The 19186-nt window shown below is 47.6% G+C and overlaps 1 protein-coding gene across 1 annotated transcript; it reads left to right on the top strand.

Moving 5' to 3' along the window:
* The first annotated feature begins 1371 nt into the window (after positions 1-1371).
* Positions 1372-1995, top strand: LOC149352834 (protein atonal-like). Its single transcript, XM_089575729.1, has one exon. The coding sequence runs from the start codon at positions 1372-1374 to the stop codon at positions 1993-1995; it is 624 nt and encodes a 207-aa protein (XP_089431855.1).
* Positions 1996-19186: the final 17191 nt, after the last annotated feature.

Raw genomic sequence — 19186 nt, forward strand, 5'->3', positions numbered from 1 at the left:
ATATCAAGTACTTCAAAGGTGAATCATTTTTTTTCGTTGAGTGTTCTCTGCAAATTAACATCTCGATGATTCCGTGTATGCAGCGCAACTCTTTAGATGTTGTTCTCAAAACCCTTAGAGTCAACTGATAAAGCAGGAGTCAGAGAGTCTATGCTCCGCGGTTCATGCATTATTTCCATCACCCATCAGTCGTCTGGACAAGTGAATATCAGCGTAACAAAAATAGAGCCTCCTGCTCTGTGGAGCCCTCAGAAATAATGGTCACCGAGAAGCCGGACGACCAAGAACGAAGCCTCTTTGCATTTAATGCCGCTTAGCATTGTAAGTCAGCTGCCTGGCGGACCACTTGCGGCAGCCTTATATTTGTTTCTGCAGTAACTACCTGCTGACATGCCATACGCACCGGACCATGTAGTAGTGATCTCTTCGAAGCGTGAACGGGACCAACGCTGACAGATCGATGGGAACGGGCAGATAGAGACCTGTCAAGCGCATGTCGTGACGGGGGTGCCGGTCTCGCAAGCGAACAGGCGAGCAGACCGGCACCCTGGGGTCACCCTCTGTGCGAAAGCACGGAAAATATCAGCAATGCACCAGTCAAGCTCTTTCTTTCGCTGATTCGCCTCACAGAGCTTTCATCACTGGAGCACCACCGCCAGATGGCGATGGCGATAAAGAAGGGAGAAGAGGAGGACCTGTAATCTAGGACGGCTTCTTTTTGCCCTCTCACTGCGTTTCCTTTCCTCTCGCTCATCTACACGCGCAAAAAAGAAATGAGCTGAAAGATGGACAGAGAGACTCCACAAATGCTATCCGAGTTCAGGTTGCCAGGCTGTAGAATTAAAAAAAGTAAGACAGATACCAAAAGGGAGAGGAGGCTACCGGGCAAGGGTAGACGGATGACGCGCCCGGTGAAACAAAAGACAGAGCGGACGGAGCCCGACCGGGCCATGCTCATTGGCCGCTGTGGGCACTTCCCCTCTCCCGAGGGCGGTGGTGTGGTTCCGCTGCCGGCGGCAAAGGTACCCGCGGGTCCTCTGCAAAAGGCGCCAGAAGCCAGACAGCTCTCGACAAGACGCGTCGCTCGCCCAAGCCCCGCTCCCCTCGTCACGCGGCGCTGCCAGTCCGGAGGAAACGCGCGCTGAACTAGTTCGGGGGAGTCGGCGCCTTGTCAAAACAGCGCGCAGTCTCCTTGCCCGACAGTTACACCGGACCATTCCTGGACTGGCAGCCGTTTCGCAATCCCGCGGCTTTCGCCGACGGCGGCTTGTTTGAAAGACCTACCGCTGACAGGCTCCACGGCTGATTGCAGCTTGCGCCAGCCCGAGTTACACAGAGCTGCCGATCCAGCGCCTGTCACACATGGTAGGCATGACGAACGTGGATATTGCCATGACCGTCAGCTTCCGCACGGACATGAACCTTTGCGGACAGCAGCAGTTTCACCATGGCTTCGGTTCATACTCATCGACAGAACATCACGGCGGTCATCTCGAGGTCTTCTCCTGCCGTGTGCCACCGCTGTCGGACGGCTGCCCAACCCCTGTCTCCACTCCTCCGTCTATCTGCGAGAACTCCGCGACTCTCACAGAGCTTTGTCCGACACCTCGCGGCGGTTCTGGAGGACATTTCGACGCAGTGCTTCCCTTTCGGAGGACTGTAATGGAGGAAGGCGGATGCGAAGAATTTGACTCTGACGCTGAGAACGGCTGCCAGCTGTTATCACCTGACAGGAAGCACTCTTTACGCGAGGACGCAGTCAGTAAGCGGAAAACCTCAGAGAAACCTCCGCCGTCGCAGCTTGTCATGAAGAAGCGACGGGTCGCCGCAAACGCCCGCGAGCGACGCCGAATGCATTCTCTGAACGAGGCCTTCGACAGACTGCGGGAAGTGGTGCCTTCGTTAGGAAACGACCGCAAGCTCTCCAAATTCGAATCGCTGCAGATGGCCCAGAGTTACATTCAAGCGCTCAGCGAACTACTCTTCAGGCAGTGACAGCTCATGCTCCCGACATTGCCTCGCCACTTCAAAGTACTCGTTTCTACCAGCGCACATGAAGCGCAACAGTGTCTGTGGTGGTGTTGCGGCCGTCGCGAGTGGAAGCTTATGCCGCCAACTTATGCCAGCTTATGCCGCCTTTGGAGAATGTCTGAAGTGATTCTGCGCATTCCTATGTCAACGTACTTAATACATGATGTTCAAGAAGGACAGATGACGGGTAATTGACCTCTCGTCTTGCGAACGCTTGTGGAAGCTTTTCTAATTGACGGCAGTGATGACCCATGCTCAAAGGCAGTGAGAATTTTTGCCAGTAAACTGATCATGTTTTGTTGTATCAGACATTATAGCTGGCTCGCAGTTTATTAACTGAAACTTTATAGAAATATCGGTAATTTTTCGATATATTTTCTTATTACAGAAGGGTACCTTGATGCACAATGCGCATGTGTATTTCGACGTTCCACAGCTCTTAATGCAGCTAATAATTGTGTTTTGCTCAGTGTCCCGCTATGAATGTTTGCCGACTGGCCAATCTAGCTTGTTTGAGTCTAAAACTGAACATTTGCCTCTCATGCAGGGCTGAAAACATATTTTTAAATGTGCTAAGTGAGATGGGTTTTAAAAACGACCCCGTGCACTTACACTGTGAGCAGGAAAACAGATGGGCTTTCGCTGTCTCTTGCAACTCAGTATAAGCAAAGCATGCAGACTGTAAAGGGGAAACTACATTCTGGATTTGCACATAGCCGGTGAATTTATACACATGCTCATATTATTTTGCCCCAGTGAAAATGCTAATGTTATTTCCGTACGGCATTACGAATTCATATTTTGCTAACACTTTTGGCGCGTGCATTTCACAAAGTCCGAGTAAGAAATCACATCGTTCGCTCTCTAGGCTTGAGTGCCTCATGCTAGTCTCAAGATTACATACGTATCATGCCTTTCCTTCACGCCACGATAAAAGACTTGCCTTGGAGATGAAAACGTTCATATGATTTCCACCAGAAGCAAAATTTCGCTTAAGGATGGCGTGTCGGGTGTTTTCTGTCCTTTTCTTAGTGCCAAAGTATTCATATCATTCATGTAAAGAATTGAGAGCACTTGGTACGTGTCGCACAAGCCATCCATTTTATACATTTTTTTCTTGTTTTGTTTTAGCGTAAGGGGCGCTTACACGCCATTACATGTTTCATGTATTTGATGCCTTGTACGCATTTTCAGCGTTGAAAATAAATGTTACGTTGTACGACCGTTCTCGAGAACACTTTCCAAGTTTTCACCTCATGGAATTCGACAACGGGACATGACATCACTTTTGAGAAGAATGCTAGCATGGGATGCAGATTTGGGTGTTTTTTCTTCGTGAAGTTTTGTTAACATGGAACCTACAAGAACTCGGAACTCCCGAGTAACATAGGCGCGCAAACAGCCCTAAATCATCTCAGCATTGCGTAACATAACTGTGCACTCAGTGCGCATCTTACTTTTACCATTATCGCACTGTTTGTGAAGCCTCCAAGAACTGCCGCTGTCTTTGGTGTTGAAAGGCCTGAAAAAACATTGCAATTTTTTTCTTTTGAAAGCATTCCTACATAGGTTGAACTCATCGGCGAACTATATACTTAGGGCTGTCATTAGTCCGATCCTCATGTTGTACCCAAACATATCACTGAAAGACTAGGCAATACTCCACCACTGGCAGCCTTGCCTAGTCTTTCAGTGAGTATTTGCCTAGTCTAACGAGCGTTGTCGTACCACAACATTAACTACATCAGGTTCAGCGTTCTCTCCTCTTGTAATCAAAGAGTATTTGTGTCGTTGGACTCAAAGCTTAAGGAAATAGAAGCAGTGAGCAGGTCTACAAAATAAATTGATCATCTCCGCATTCGAAAGGGTTAAGGCCCTATGTATAAGAGAGGCCCCTCCCTGGGATTTCTACCATTTCTTACTACTAGGTTACACACCTGCACCTGCCATGCTACGGCAGCGTATTTTTGAAACGCTACCTCAGTCCGCCGGTTCCCCCTCTCCCACTTCCGATAACGCTTCTCTTTCTTCAGTACAAACTTTGTAACTTTTGATCGCCGATTATTTGTTTTATGACTTACGCGTACTGGCTAAGTTTAGTTCTCCCTCAATTTCACTTGCAGTAACGTCAACCCATGAGTGATCATTTGAATGGTGATCTGTTTCTTTGTGCTAACGTCACTATTATGACTTTTTCGTTGCTTCTTGCACTATCCTAAGTCTCTTCCGAGCACAGCTCGAGCAGGCTTTCTTAAGTACACTCGCTTTGTCTCCCTCACACTCACACATGTGAGTGCGAGTGTAAACGTAAGGGAAACCCTTCTAGTGTGAGTGGATGTTAGCGGACTTGAGCTCTTTTTTCAGTACGAGTGCCATCTGCGACAGATGAAGCGCGAACAGCTAGGCACGTTACTTTTGGACAGGTTGCGTCGCACGGTGCAGCTATCGAGAACCGTAGCATTCCAGGCAGTGAGTGCGAGACTGCTTCGTCATGAAGACGTACGGATTTCGGTTTCACAGGCTATTTGCCGCTGCCTGCAGGAAGTGGACCGGACAAGCGCCGACTACTTTTTTGAGCAGTAAATTCTGCTTCGGTAATAATTTTAGTGATATAAATACTCCGTAGTAGTTAATTATTATGCCGAATGGAAATCATATCAAACATTATCCTGGGACTGATATAAATTACACGGCATAGAACTAATTTTTTTTTGCAAAGGTGCCGTTTGGTAGCGAAAATTTCCTAGCCAGTATGCATGGTTAGTAAGACAATAGATTTAAGATAATGACGGTTTAGTGCTCATGAAACAGAGTTCTCGATATTGGACTTTGATATCGAAGCAACGAATTCTACGAAGGTACGTATGGGGGTGCTTTTGAATGTCGCGCGATGCAGCGACACTAAACAGCGACTACGCATTCGACAGCGTTCAGTTGTTCATCATTGTAGGCTTTCTGATCACGACATAGTCACAGGGCACATCAATCATCTTTTCAGGGAAAGGATAACTGCAGCGAAACAGATAAGTTGCAACAACAGGGCTGACTTTGACATAGTAAGCTTCGAGTTAACCTCCTCCTCTTAGCAGCACACTATCGACTGGCTTTATCATTCGGTTCAAGAGAACGAGATCTAATTCAAGATTACCCTTATTAGTGTCATCAATTTACGCACCACTTATAACAGTAAAAAGCAGCCAAGTCGAACCCAGGTTTGATAGTCTTCTAAGAGCCAATAATACGAACAAAACTCTTGCACAGGCAGGTCACCGCAAAGGGGCCTTTATATCCATGAGATAGATACAAGCAAAGTAAGAAAGAATACCTAACCCAGGCAGCTCCGAAACATCACAGCAATGTTGCATTTTTGTTTTGGTGGAACGTTAGTTCAGTGCTCTTTATATCCTTCGTTTCTAAATTTTGCAGTGTTGCAAATAAACATGCGAATAATCATTCCCTAACATTGATTCAATGTAAAACAGCATGAATGTGACATTCTCGAAAATGGTGAAGCAAGCCTGAATGAGCATGCAGACACACCAGTCGTGACGGCACACTACTTTCAACATTTTACAAAAACCAACAACGAGGGCAAAAGTTGAGCTCGACCATAAAGTACAACAGCAACTCGCATACACTCACCTCAGAACGGATACCATGGAGTCAAGCTTATATTCCACTTAGTGAGGGATGTCCCGTGAAATATAGTGGCGAACGGGCAATAAGTAAAGTTTTCAGACAGAATAATGTGGCTGTGCATGCAATCTACGGCAGCCACAATCTAAGAGATTAACTTTCAAAGTACTGCTAAAGCCGTATACAGCTCAAGTCTGCAGTGAAGCTACACCTGCAGTCAGGTCCGCCGAAAAGAATTCGTTCGTGAAAAAAGTAAACCATTGTTAACTTTTTCTCGTAACCTCTATCAGAAGGTATCCCGAGACTAAATTATTAGCTCTAGGGTGTTGGTGCGTCTGGTTTGTTCGGTACAGTCAAATATTAAAAAGCTGATTGAGTTCACTGCTGCGACTGGTCAGCGGAATAATACAGGACACCGTAGTACGCGCCCCATGGTTACGAACTGCTGCTTTTTTATAAAGTTGTACCCTACTATAGTTGAAAACTATCGTTACTGTAAGAACAGTGGGAGAAGTTCTGGCACCCTGTACTTGAAGCATATTTTTGATATTGCTTCATACTTATGATTCAAACATTATATAACGTTTAGTAGAGGATGTTAAAACAATGTTTATTAATAATAAGAACATCATAACATTATAACAACATTTCAATATCAGCATTATAATAATGTTTACCTTGAATTTTATACCCCTGTCAAGCGCGCAAAATTAAGTGCACTGACGGGGAGTGCGCTTCAGCCCCTCAAGTGCACTTCACACTACGCGGTGCGAAAAAGAGAAAACTGAGTGCGCTCGTAGATAAGTAAATGGCGCCTGACTAAAAACAAAATTTTTCGAAATGGCGATCTGTAAGCGTAACTTCAGAATTATGCTCGTTTAGAGTGATAGTAGAGCAGATGAAAAATAAAGATAACTTCATTTTCGGCCACGACCGCATTTAATTTGTTTTACGGTAATAGTGTAGCAAGTCAAGACAAGTTCTTAGCTCATCCAGAATCCGGACAATCAACAAACATGGCGAACTATACAGTGCGTTTTTGTGATGTGTTTTTTTTCTGGTGGTTATCATAAACCATGGCACAAATGAAAAATATATTTAACAGGTAAAATCAACTCGCTGTTTTGTTATATATTAGATACTACGCGCAAAAGATCACTGCCGTCGAGGCCACGTAACCGGCCCTCACAGTGCACTTATGTTACGCGATTTAGCTGTGCTAGAGTTCGCTTTTAGCAAGTGACCACCTTCTTAAGCGCACTCGATTTTGCGTGCTTAACAGAGGTATTAAACTAACATTTTCTGTGTAGCATATAACGTTATATACTAAGAATGGCAGATATCGATAAGTTTTGAGAAACTGCTCTATGTGCATTTCAAAAGTAATAAGCTTAACTTCAATTACTCGGCTAACAGTATTCTTTTACCTGAAGGGCTGTAGATAACTACCTCAAATGGAATCAACACATTGATAAAGTAACCACTAGGGCTTGTCGTAAATTGTTTCTTTCGCAGGGCAGCCTTAAAATCGTGTCCCTTTCGCTCACAAACATATAACACAATTATACAATTACTAGTTTATGTAGCCTATATCTGGGGACCCTTTATGTAAACTAACATCAAGAAGCTAGAACGGGTGCAGAAAAAGACGGTTCGGTTCATTTATAATAACCTCTCTCATACTTCAGTAACAGAATTTTTGAAGCGAGCTAACTTGCCTGCATTAGGACAGCGTAATAGAGTTTCCCCGACTAAAATTCACGTATCAACTTGTGAATCGACACTAAAATGTTAACCCCTCTGACATAATTACATTTTCTTTTGTATATGCCATAATGCAGACGCATAAACTAGCAATCACAACATTCCGCGTAAGAAAACAATTGCTTTAAACATTACTTTTTTAACTTGACTAATATCGAAGTCACTCTTGAACCTAATCTCATTTATTTTTGTCGCAAGCTGAAATATGTATTTTCTTTCATGCCGCTTTTTATAGTATGACGTCGTTCTTCGTGGTGCCATTTGAAGCAGTGTACTTCGCCTTCATTTTGTTTCGTTGCCTGCATTTATGTTCTGATATGTCCTAGTCCCATTTAGTGGATTGCAATTTCTGTAAATGAAAAAAAAACAACAACAAATAAGCGACCGACTAAGGCTATGAAGAACGCCGTAGTGAATGGCTGTGGATTAATTTCGACCACCTAGGGTTCCTCATCGTGCGCTGACATCGCACAGCACACGTAGGTCTTTTTTATTTCGCCTCTATTTTTTTTTCGATCCCGCGGCGGCCGGGATCGAACCTGCGATTCTGGAATCAGCAGGCGAATTCTAGAGCCACTGAGCCACCGCGGCGGGTACTTCTGAATTGACCCCTAACGACTGGCGCGTAGCTAACGCATAGCACCCATACTCAAAAACTGGCGACCGCTCTGGTCCTTTGAAATGTCATTCCATTTCTTTAACCAGCACAACATGCAAGCTCATGGAACATGTCTTTTGCGCCGAAACCATGAAACATCTTGAGGATGACAACTTCGCATTTAATACCAGCACGGATTTAGCATGGAATATAATGGGACGCTCAACTTGCCGGATTTGGTCGGTGGACGCATTCAAGTCGATTCGCGTTTCTCATTTTCTCAAAAGCATCCGACTGGGTCCCCCATCACAGACATTTGCTTAAATGTCTGTGGTGGAGGACCCTCTCGTTAACTCAGCTGAAGGTTCATTCTGACGCCATTGGTTGCGTGAAATCTTTTCTTGCATCTCGATCTCAGTTTAGCTTCGTCAAAACCATCTTTATTCTTCCACCAATGTCACGTAAAGAGTTTCCTAGGAAAGTGTCTCGGGGCCTTTGCTTTTCCTACTCTTCATCAACGACTTACCGACTATGTAACATCACAGATTATTAACATATACCGTGACATCACTAGCGATACTGACCGACTGTCTTTACAAACTGACCTCTATTCCATTAACAATTGGTGTTCATCTTGGTTAATGACCGTTAATGCTAGTATAACAAAGCTATTCTCGTCCACTCCTAGTTCATGTCGCATCGCGACATCTTATGCTCTTCAGAAACGTCCAGTTGTGCTTTCTTCTACTTGGATTGTACGAAAAGAACGCAAAATTTGACATAACGTTTTTATTACCTGGCATACGTCGTTCAAATTCTACGCGTCATGTTGAAGCCTCGGAAAAACTCGGGGAAGCTCGGGAAAGCTCGGATAAGCTCGGGGAAGCTTGGATAAGATCGGAGGAGCGTCGCGCTAGCTGCAGCCGAGTGGAGAGAGGTTGGGAAGATGAAGAGCGAGAAACGCGGTTGCGTGCACATGCAAGAAGAGGCGAAGGATGAAGTCGCCGGAGGAACGTGCAGTGCAGCAAACGGTAAATCATGGATGAAGCCGGTCTTTCGACAGATTCCAAAGCCGTACGACGTGCCCGGCTAGCTGAACCGCAACGCAAAAGAAGATAGAGCCAACGTGAGTCAACCGATCCAGTGGATATAGCGAGGTGGAAAGTCGAAGGAGAGCGGCGAAGGTAGTATAACTGTACTAAACGGTAAGGGGAACAGACGAAAAGCGAGAAACACAGAGCTAGAAACAAGAGGGAAATGACTGTAGTGAATGTAATATGTGTTAAAAATTGATCAGCTGTGAATATCCCGATTACGAGCGCGGTGTAGGTCATCAAAGCCCATCGATGGCCCGAATTGGCGTGGCCGTGATATTTAATCTGCAGTGGTAGAAAGCCAGATTCGCGAGGTGAAATCTGGTGGGCGGTGCGAGCCAGGCCAAAGCGCACGTACCAAACAGCGACCTGTCGTTGTGCCCTACTGGCATCAAGTCTCACATCGCCTCAAGGAGGTCGGCGACAAGGGGGCGTGCGTGTTGTATTTTCAGCCCCGGAAAAGCTGGGACGCATGTGCTGCCTGGTGAATGATGCCAAAAATAGGCCTATGTGCAAAAATACGCACACCAATCCTTTTGTTGAATGTGAAGTTGGTGTGGTGTACAGCATCCCCTTCGCCTGTGGCAGACAGTACATCGGCCAGACGGGACGCTGCCTCAACGAATGCTTGCTAGAACATCACCGGACAGCTCATTCGTTATCCGGCGGAGGTCACCTAGCTGACTACATTCGCCGTTGCTCACACAAGCCAGCATGCAAGGCGTTTTTAGAAAGGACAAGTGAGTTTAAGACTCAAAAGAGCGAGAAATTTTTGAAGCCATCAGCATAATCAATGACAAAGAAAACTGCGTCAGCAGCCTTTCTGCGGCGCTGCGCAAAAAAAAAAAGTTACCTCAAGGCAAACATGTTGATTCAGCCAGGTAGGCGATAAACAGAAGGCGCGCCGATGTGGCAAACATGAGCGGCATGGCACTCGTGGCTTCTGCATTTGTTCGATAATGGGTGTTTTATCTTGTCACGGATTACTTCTCTTTGCGCCCCCCTTTGTATATAATACCTGTTTGGGGAACAAACGTCAGTTGTCCGGCGTTGTCCTGTCTCGTACACCTTCGTCCGTGTCTATTTTAGCTGCTGGAATGTTTCACAATTATATTTAATCTGCTGCCTGGTGCAAAATGTATCGGGTGGCCGAATGCTTTAGTCCTATGGGCATTTGGAGTGAAGTCTAGTTTCATACCTCTAGAAACAACCACATATTTGTACTGACGGCTTAAAGGCTGCTCTTGAGCATCACGATAATTATCGTTTCTTATAAAGGAAGCAAACAACAAAAAGAAAAGTTAATTTACCATGTCGACTGCAGAACGAATCTACACTAATTAAGCAATCTTTTACAATACTGTGATGGCTTCTGATATCGTTTAAGAAAAATTTCGTGTTCACTATCACCTAGGTTTATTGATTCTTAGTATTGCCTTTTTTTCGTAATTCTTCGATTATTTGCGAAATATTCATAGTACTAGGCGTCACTTCATGCTTTGTCTGCTCGATTTTTTCTTTAAACTTTTTTCCAGCGCCAAATGCAATAAAGTAGGTAGAAGTTGCTTGCTGCATTTACTCTCCGGTTTGCCATTAATTCCGCCGCACACAAAGCCTTCTTGGCTTCGCTGCCGTATACCTTACTATTGGGACCAATTTCTCCGAAATTTCCTTTTGACGACGTAGGCTTTGGAGGAGCAAAACAGAAATATGATGTTCCGGATCTTCATACGTAGCTCAATCCAATTTACACGTCGCAAGAAGTTGCCGCTTGAATTAGGCACGTAAATTTGTTCGGAATAAACAACCTACAGCATGGAATAGTGCGAACATTGTTGACGCTTGGCCGTGTACGACTCAAGGCTGCGTTCTGTAGTGCGCATGCTTGCGCTCGGTTTTCGCGTCCTCCGTCCGCAATCGTTCTCACCTCATCTTTGCACCCCTTCTCTTTGCGCAAGGCTAGAGGAGCGAACACGCTTCTAGTGAATCATTTTGCCTTTCCCCTCTTTTATTTCCGCCTAAGTCTCTCCTTTCCGACCTGTGACTTAAGCACAAACTGCTGCTATGAGTGCTTTGTATGACATAGTTGGGGCCGGTGCGAGGAGCGGAAAACCGATGCTAAAACTAGGCTTCAGAGTTGCGTTTTCTTTTGTTGCGGAAGCAACACTACGCTAGGTGTGAGCGATTTCGCGGAGCCCCGCAGAGCCCCCACTGCGCATGCGCGAGGAGCGCGTGACGCCAGAGCAGCGCGGAGCCGCCGCCGACTCCTCCGCTGCGCGGGTGACTCAGAGGTGCCGTCGCCGCTGCGTCAGCAGTGCATTCTCCAGGAGGAATGACGTCACACGGCGCACAGCTGCGGCGCTGTGGCCACCGCCGACTCCTCGGGTGACTCACAGGTGCCGCCGCCGCTGCGAATGCCGCGCCGCTGCTTCTGCAATTCTACTCGGGATGCCTATTGGTCCAACCACTGCCAATTTTGTTTCATTTCTGGCCGCTCCTAAATGAAGTCGCAATCTTTCGCGCTTTTAAGTACGCCCTATTCATGCAGCAATATCTGCACGGCTTGAGCGCAGCCGGTGCAGAGACTTCTGAATATATATCATAACAGTTTGAAAGTTCCAATGAATCATTTTAACATGCCCATAGCTGTCTTCCTCGAGGACGTCGATGCCATTACAGCGGAGGTTTCTCTGTCAGTACTGTTGCTCCTTTCAGCCAGCGTAACGTCTCCACAAGCCTATAGGCTACGCGCGTGCCATTATATGGAAAACAGTTTCGGAGCCAAATGGGCGCCTCCACACGAATGCGCACTGGAGCAAAAGAAAACAAGGTTATCCTGCGCCTTACAGCCTTAAAATTTTCGCTGAGGCCTCTTTTCTGAACTAAAAGAATGTTCGCTTAACATGGCTTGAGCGCCTCGGTTTATCAGCCTGTACTCATGGGCATGGCACGACAACATTGACACGCCGCGCATGGCCGAGTCCACGGCCTGAATGTGTGGCGTTCTTGCAGCGGTAAGAGCGCCCTTGTGATGACCACAAATTGTTCCCGGTAGTCGGATATGTACAGAGAGGTACGTCCAAGCCGCATCAGATGCAGTGACGTGTTAACAAGGGGCGTCATCGCTGAGACGGCTAGCATCGCACTCAACAGACGCTCGCCACTGTAGCGATTCGCCGGATTCACGCGTCAGTCACGAGGGAAGGAAGAGAGGCGAAGCGGAGCGCCACATGGCAGGCATAGCGCCGCTGCCACTGTGCAATCAAGTAGGTCTGGGCGCGACCTGTGGTGAGCATAATATAAAGCGCAAGCCCATTCTCCTCCGTCTTCCGCATTGCTCCGCGGAGAAGGGCGCATTGATTGACGAACAACACCCGAAAGAAGGCGCACGGCGGCCTCTTCAGACTGCGGCTAGGTCGCCTCAGAGGTCGGGGGTGCGTGCGGGGCGTGACGCATTGCCGCTCTGGGCCAACCTTGTTCACACCCTGCTCCGTTCCTCTTTTCTTACCTTTGCACTCTGCGTCCATTTTTTTCTTTTTTCTTCATGTAGGGTTTTCTATTCCCCGCAGGAAGCGGTGATGCCGCAGCTACTTCATCTTGACGCTCACTTGCAGCGCTATGGAAGCTACAGGGCTCTGCAACCAATCGGGAAAGCGCACAGATCTTAATGGTATTCCTGCGCGCCTCGTCTTCTGGTTGTCGTCTGCCCGCGGCATTTGCTGGAACCCTGCGAGTGGAAATAGACGAAAAAACGCTGTCTATACGACCCACAGAGAAACACCAAAATAACAGCAGCACGACACCGACAACGCTGAGCAACTACGCAGAAGATATCAGAAGCTGCGATTGAAATATACGAGGTCTGTTAGAAAAGTATCCGACTTTTTTTTTTACGAACACCTGATGGAATTGACACAAGCACGCTTGCACCAGCCTACCTTGAACCTTCGTGCGCATGCACAAATTTTTTCTCGTCTGCCGATAGCGTCAGTCACTGGTACGCAGCGTTTGAGTGAGGCAGTGCGCAGTGCGCAGTGCTCTCGTCGGTTTTTTATTGCAAAGAAAATGGCGGTGCGACAGGAGTAGCGCTACTGCATCAAATTTTGCCAGAAACTAGGCGACAGCCAAGTGGAAACCATTCGGAATATTCAGACGACTTTCGGTGACAATGCTATGAGCAGCACACAGATTAATCAGTAGTACAATTGGTTTAAAGACGGCCGCACATCGGTGCAGAGAGAGCCACGCTCCGGTCGGCCATCAACATGCCGAAATGACCAGGTCATTGCCGAAGTGAACGCTGTGGTGACGCGGGACTATTGTGTGACTATCTGAGAAATTGTGGAAGAGGTGGACATCACCAATTTTTCTGAATATTCCATTATCACCGAAAATTTGGCCATGGAGAAAGATGCGGCGAAATTCGCGCCGAAGCTGCTCACGGTGGAGTAAAAGCAGCTTCGTGTTGAAGTCTCACAGGATATGCTGGATTCCACAAACAGTGACCCCGATTTCATCAACACCATAATCGCTGGTGACGAGTCTTGGGTGTACAGGTACGACCCGGAAACCAAATCCCAGTCGTCACAATGGCAGCATTCCACGTCACAAAGACCAAAGAAGGCCCGCCAAGTGCCCAGCAATGTCAGAGTGGTGCTGACTGCTTTCTTTGACTCCCTCTGTGTGGCACACCACTCGTACACACCCCACAAAGTAAACATTGACCAAAAGAATACTACAGGGATGTCCTCCGTCGCCTGCGTGGTGGTGTGCGGCGCAAGAGGCCGAAGTTGAGGTCAACAAACAGGAAATTGGCGCATCCATCATGACAATGCTCCGGCACATTCCTCGCACTAAATTCACACTTTTTTCGCGAAAAACCAGACTTCTGTAGTCCAACAGACTCCTTACTCTCCTGATATGGCCTCCTGTGACTTCTGGCTGTTTCTCAAAATCAAGAGGCAATTGAAAGGAGCGCGATTTCAGACAAGAGAGGACATTATGGCTGCAACGACAGCTGAGCTAAACTCCATTACGAAAAGGGCCTTTTCGGAATACTTCCAACAATGGCAGCACCACTGGGAGAAGTATGTGGAGTCCCAAGGAGACTACTTTGAAGGTGATTAGGTTTCCAACGCTACAGTTATGCCAGTTTTGTTTCTTTGGCAAAAGGTCGGATACTTTTCTAACAGACCTCGTATGTCGGTACGAAACCAGCGGTGTAGTGTAGAAGCCGGAACGCTAGGTAGGGTTTGCCGCTAAAAATTGGTGCTTTGAGTCTTCTTAACGCAGAAAAAACTGAAGTGAATGACCCACGTGTTAAAGGTGTCCTATGAAACGAGCCAGCTGAGATTCGTGAGAGAGACAACGGGAGCCATTTGGCGAAAGACATAGCATTAATCTATCTAAGTAATCCGCTCGCTTCTGGAATTTAGGAGTCATCTTAAATGTAACTGAGATGCGCACAAAATTATGCACAAACGGTGCATAAACTGGAGGCTGAATATATGAAAGGATGTGTATTGTAGAACTTCGTTTACGGAGTTGTAAGGAATAATGAAGACACCTACATTTTAATGTTGGTGCTCTTGAACGAAATATTTCTTGAAAAAATACTGTCATATCCCAAAACACTTTGTTGCCGTACAATCTACGACACATACAAGCCACGAAACATCTTTTAAAAAAATTTTTGTAGATCTCATGATTCTGCTAAAAGGACAAGCCTTTTTACACTTGCACTATACCTCGCGACCTAAAGGTCGTCGCCTCTGCACGCTCCGTTGCTTTGGCAACGCTGCAGGGAACTACTGAGCTCGAGTATACGATTCGAAGTGCACAGCCATATTAGAACCAGAGGCTATACACTTAGACTGCCACAGTCTTGAAAACGCTACAAGCTTCACTAACGTTTTGTTGGGGGCCATTCTTTATCAGAGTGTTGAATGATTGTTACGGACCAGCATTTATAGGAATTGGAAGGGGGCTACTACAATGACCCGAGTTAGGAGACAAGGAGCAGCGAAAAAAAGTTGGTACAAAACTAGTACAAACACAAACATCGGAACACACAGACACGCACGCACACCCACGCGCACGCGCACGCGCACACGCACGCGCACGCGCACGCGCACGCGCGCACACACGCACGCACACACACACACACACACACACACACACACACACACACACACACACACACACACACACACACACACACACACACACACACACCTTTTTCAGCTTTTTTTCTACTAACTCACGTGCAGTGTACAAGCTTCTTGCTACTCCCTTTAAATGCTAGTCTGGAGCAAAAATTCACAATATGATGATGAAACGTGAGTAAAATCTCGTTATATTCAAGCGACAGCCCCACTACGGGACCTCGTGCTTCGATCACCGTGTGCTTCGTTTTCACCTTCAAATGAACTTGAGCTTCAAAAGTAAAGGAAAGGCGCATAACTGGCCCCCTGGGACAGTGGACACCTTAGTCGCGTTTTAAGCTACGAAACCAATGAAGGGGGAGATTGGAAAGCAAATGAAAGGCGCATAACAGTCCTCTTGGAACAGTGGGCACCTTAGTCGCGCTTTAAGCTACGTGGCGGTAGTGACAGATGTGCGCTGAATGCAGGGTTGCCGTTGAGAATTTTTCAAAAAGAGCCAGAACAGAAGCTAAAAGTAGCCAAAAGTAGCCACGCCACTTGATCTTGGCGCCAAATTTGTAGCCAAGTAGAAAATAACCATTATTATAAGCCACTTTTATTAATGAACAATAAATAATATCATTTTGAATCAACGCAAAAACACAAGAGTAAATAAAGAGCACGGAATTTTGGGCCTCTTGCTCGGCCTTCAAGTATCAGGTACGTTGCAAATAAATAAGAGTTCAGTCCGCGTAGTTTATCTAGAGTAGATAGTGTTCTTGCCGGAGTAATTTTGGCACATTCTATTCAATCCCTCAGCAGGAACGTTAAACGATGATGCTGTTTTTTCTTGGAGTCGTAGCCCAAATTTGATTCGCAGAATTGCCATAAGCAAATCCAGCTACATTTTGTTACGGATCTCTGTTTTCGTCAAGTTCACGCAAGAGAACACGCGCTCTGCATCAGCATTAGAAATTGGAAGGGTCAAAATTTTCAGTGCTCCTTGCGCCAGGTGTTGAAAAGGGCATTCGCCGCAAGTGTCCTTGTACGATGCCGCTGCGTGCCGGAAAGTCAAACATGATGCGCGATCAAGTGCACCGCTAGTTCTCTGCTGCTGGCGTATTTCAGACCCCAGTTCGTTGGAGGAATATATGCGTCGAGGACGCGCGCGCTCATCAAGGCGACCAGGACAGCGATGAGGACAGCAAAGCTTGGAAATAATTGTTCTTTGAGCCGCCGCGGTGGCTCAGTGGCTATGGTGCTCGGCTGCTGGCCCGAAAGACGCGGGTTCGATCCCGGCCGCGGCGGCTGAATTTCTTTGGAGGAGAAATTCGAGGCCCGTGTACTGTGCGATGTCAGTGCACGTTAAAGAACCCCAGGTGGTCGAAATTTCCGGAGCCCTCCACTACGGCGTCTCTCATAGCCTTAGTCGCTTTGGGACGTTAAACCCCATAAAGCAACCAACCAACCAATTGTTGTTTTCTGTTCTTGCTTGCTATTGTATATGCAATTGCAAAAAAAAAATGGCTAGTAAATGCGCCAAAATAGAAGTTCAAAGTAGCCAGAAAGTAGCCAAGGAGCCAGCGTGAAATTTTCATCGCCAGAGGGGGTCGAAAAGTAGCCAATTTGGCGCAAAGTAGCCACCAACGGCAACCCTGGCTGCATGCGTTGGCAGTGACAACGTTGTGCCACAAACGCGGCACTGAAGCCATAGGCCATCGGCGTTCATTGGCGTTGGTGTTGAAAGCGTTTTACACTCCGATGATTTTAAGGAAAGGAAGTGCGCATAACTGGCTCCCTTGGTCAGAGGACGCCTGAATGGCGCTAATAGGTACGGGGAGTGATGACATAGAGATGTGGGCTGCATGCGTTAGCGCCGACAACATTGTGGCAGACACGCGGCACTGCTACAATAGGCCGCAGCGTTCATTGGGTGAGCAGACTCTCGCGATCAACTATTAACTGCCATCTGCCAGGGTGGCATGGTTGCGTATCCAGTGTTTGGAACGCACTCAACGTTACAGACGCCAAGCCGCTTATAGTTGCCCGATACGCCATAGCTTTCGCTCTCTAACCAGGGTCAGCAGTAGTTGAACCACAGCTTTTTTTGTAGTATATATACATATATATATATATATATATATATATATATATATTGTAACGTACTTGCTGACGAAGGGGGGTTTATTAGTAGGCACGAAAGGGAAGGCCAGGCAAGCTGGAGCAACAACAGCGACAGACTCCCCACGGCGCGAGCCCTACTTCGTCGTCGTCGCCCTACTTCGTATGCGCCACCTGGCAATACTAGGTGGCATTATTCCCCCCTTATGAAGAAAAAAAAAAAGAGCGCTGCCGCTGTCGACGTAAGGGTGAAACAAAAAAAAAAACAAAAAAAAAACAAGCAAACTGCCGCAACTGAAGCGCGCGAAAACATCAGCACGGTTGCGTCACCGTGTATAGTACGGCTTAAGCCGCACAACGTGCACAATGTCAGAGTCGGGCTGTCGGCGTCGCGGTTGCGCGACACCGTCCGGAACCACTTCATAGTTAACCTCACTCACACGCCGTACCACTCTGTAAGGGCCAAAATAGCGGGAGAGCAGTTTCTCACACAAGCCTTGGCAACGAACAGGAGTCCACACCCAGACTTGGTCACCGGGTTTGTAGTCAACCTGTCGGTGGCGAAGGTTGTAACGGCGCGCATCCGAGCTCTGCTGTTGCCCGATGTGCACGCGGGCCAGCTGACGGGCTTCTTCAGCACGTTGGGCAAACTGTTGGGCGTCTGGGGCGAGTTGGTCATCCTCTGGGCACGGGAGCATGGCATCAAGCATGCTCTGGACTTCGCGTCCGTACACAAGGCGAAACGGGGAGAAGCGCGTAGTTTCCTGCAGGGCGGTGTTGTAGGCAAAGGTGACATACGGCAGGACCTCATCCCAAGTTTTGTGTTGAACATCTACGTACATGGACAACATGTCCGCAAGGGTCCTGTTTAATCGTTCGGTCAAGCCATTGCTCTGCGGATGGTAGGCCGTGGTCTTGCGGTGTGTTGTGCAGCTCAGCCGAAAAATGTGGTCGATTAGTTGCGCTGTAAACGCCGTCCCTCTGTCTGTAATCACGTGCGAAGGAGCGCCATGTCGCAGGACGATGTTGTGCATGAAAAACTCTGCGACTTCTGAAGCTGTGCCACGAGGGATCGCCTTGGTCTCGGCGTAGCGAGTCAAATAGTCGGTAGCAACTATGATCCACTTATTGCCGCCCTGCGACAAGGGGAAAGGGCCGAGGAGGTCCATGCCGATCTGGTCGAACGGAGCGCGAGGGGCAGTAACGGGCTTGAGAAAACCCGCCGGCGTAAGTGGTGGCGTTTTCCGGCGCTGGCATTCACGGCAGCTTTTAACGTATTGTTTGACATCAGCAGAAAGTCCAGGCCAGTAATACATGTTCCGCACTCTGGCGAGCGTACGTGAAAAGCCCAAGTGGCCAGACGTGGGCTCATCATGGCAGGCGAAAAGAACGTCAGATCGGAGGTCGGCTGGAATGACGAGAAGGTAAGGTCTATCGTTGCCTCTCGAGTTCTTCTTGTACAAGAGACCTTGCCGCAAACAGAAGGAGCCAAGACGTCGAGAGAAGTGGCGAGGTATAACCGTATCACTACCTTCAAGGGCGTCAATGAGAGGGCGAAGGTCCGAGTCCGCCCTCTGCCGACTCAGTAGGTCGGAGGCGGTGAGAGTACCAAGGAAGCCGCTGTCGTCATCGGGCGCTGCGTCGGCAGGATCAACTGGTGCACGCGACAGTGTGTCGACGTCTTCGTGTCTGCGGCCGGACTTGTAAACAATAGTAATGTCAAATTCCTGGAGCCGTAAGCTCCAGCGTGCCAGGCGTCCGGATGGGTCTCGCAAATTTGCCAGCCAGCATAGGCAGTG

This window comes from Amblyomma mixtum, chromosome 3 (genome assembly GCF_055824585.1).
Source record: "Amblyomma mixtum isolate Tamu chromosome 3, ASM5582458v1, whole genome shotgun sequence".
NCBI lineage: Eukaryota > Metazoa > Arthropoda > Arachnida > Ixodida > Ixodidae > Amblyomma > Amblyomma mixtum.

Coding starts and splice junctions, on each gene's coding strand:
- LOC149352834 (XM_089575729.1), top strand. CDS start 1,372: ATGACGAACGTGGATATTGCCATGACCGTCAGCTTCCGCACGGACATG.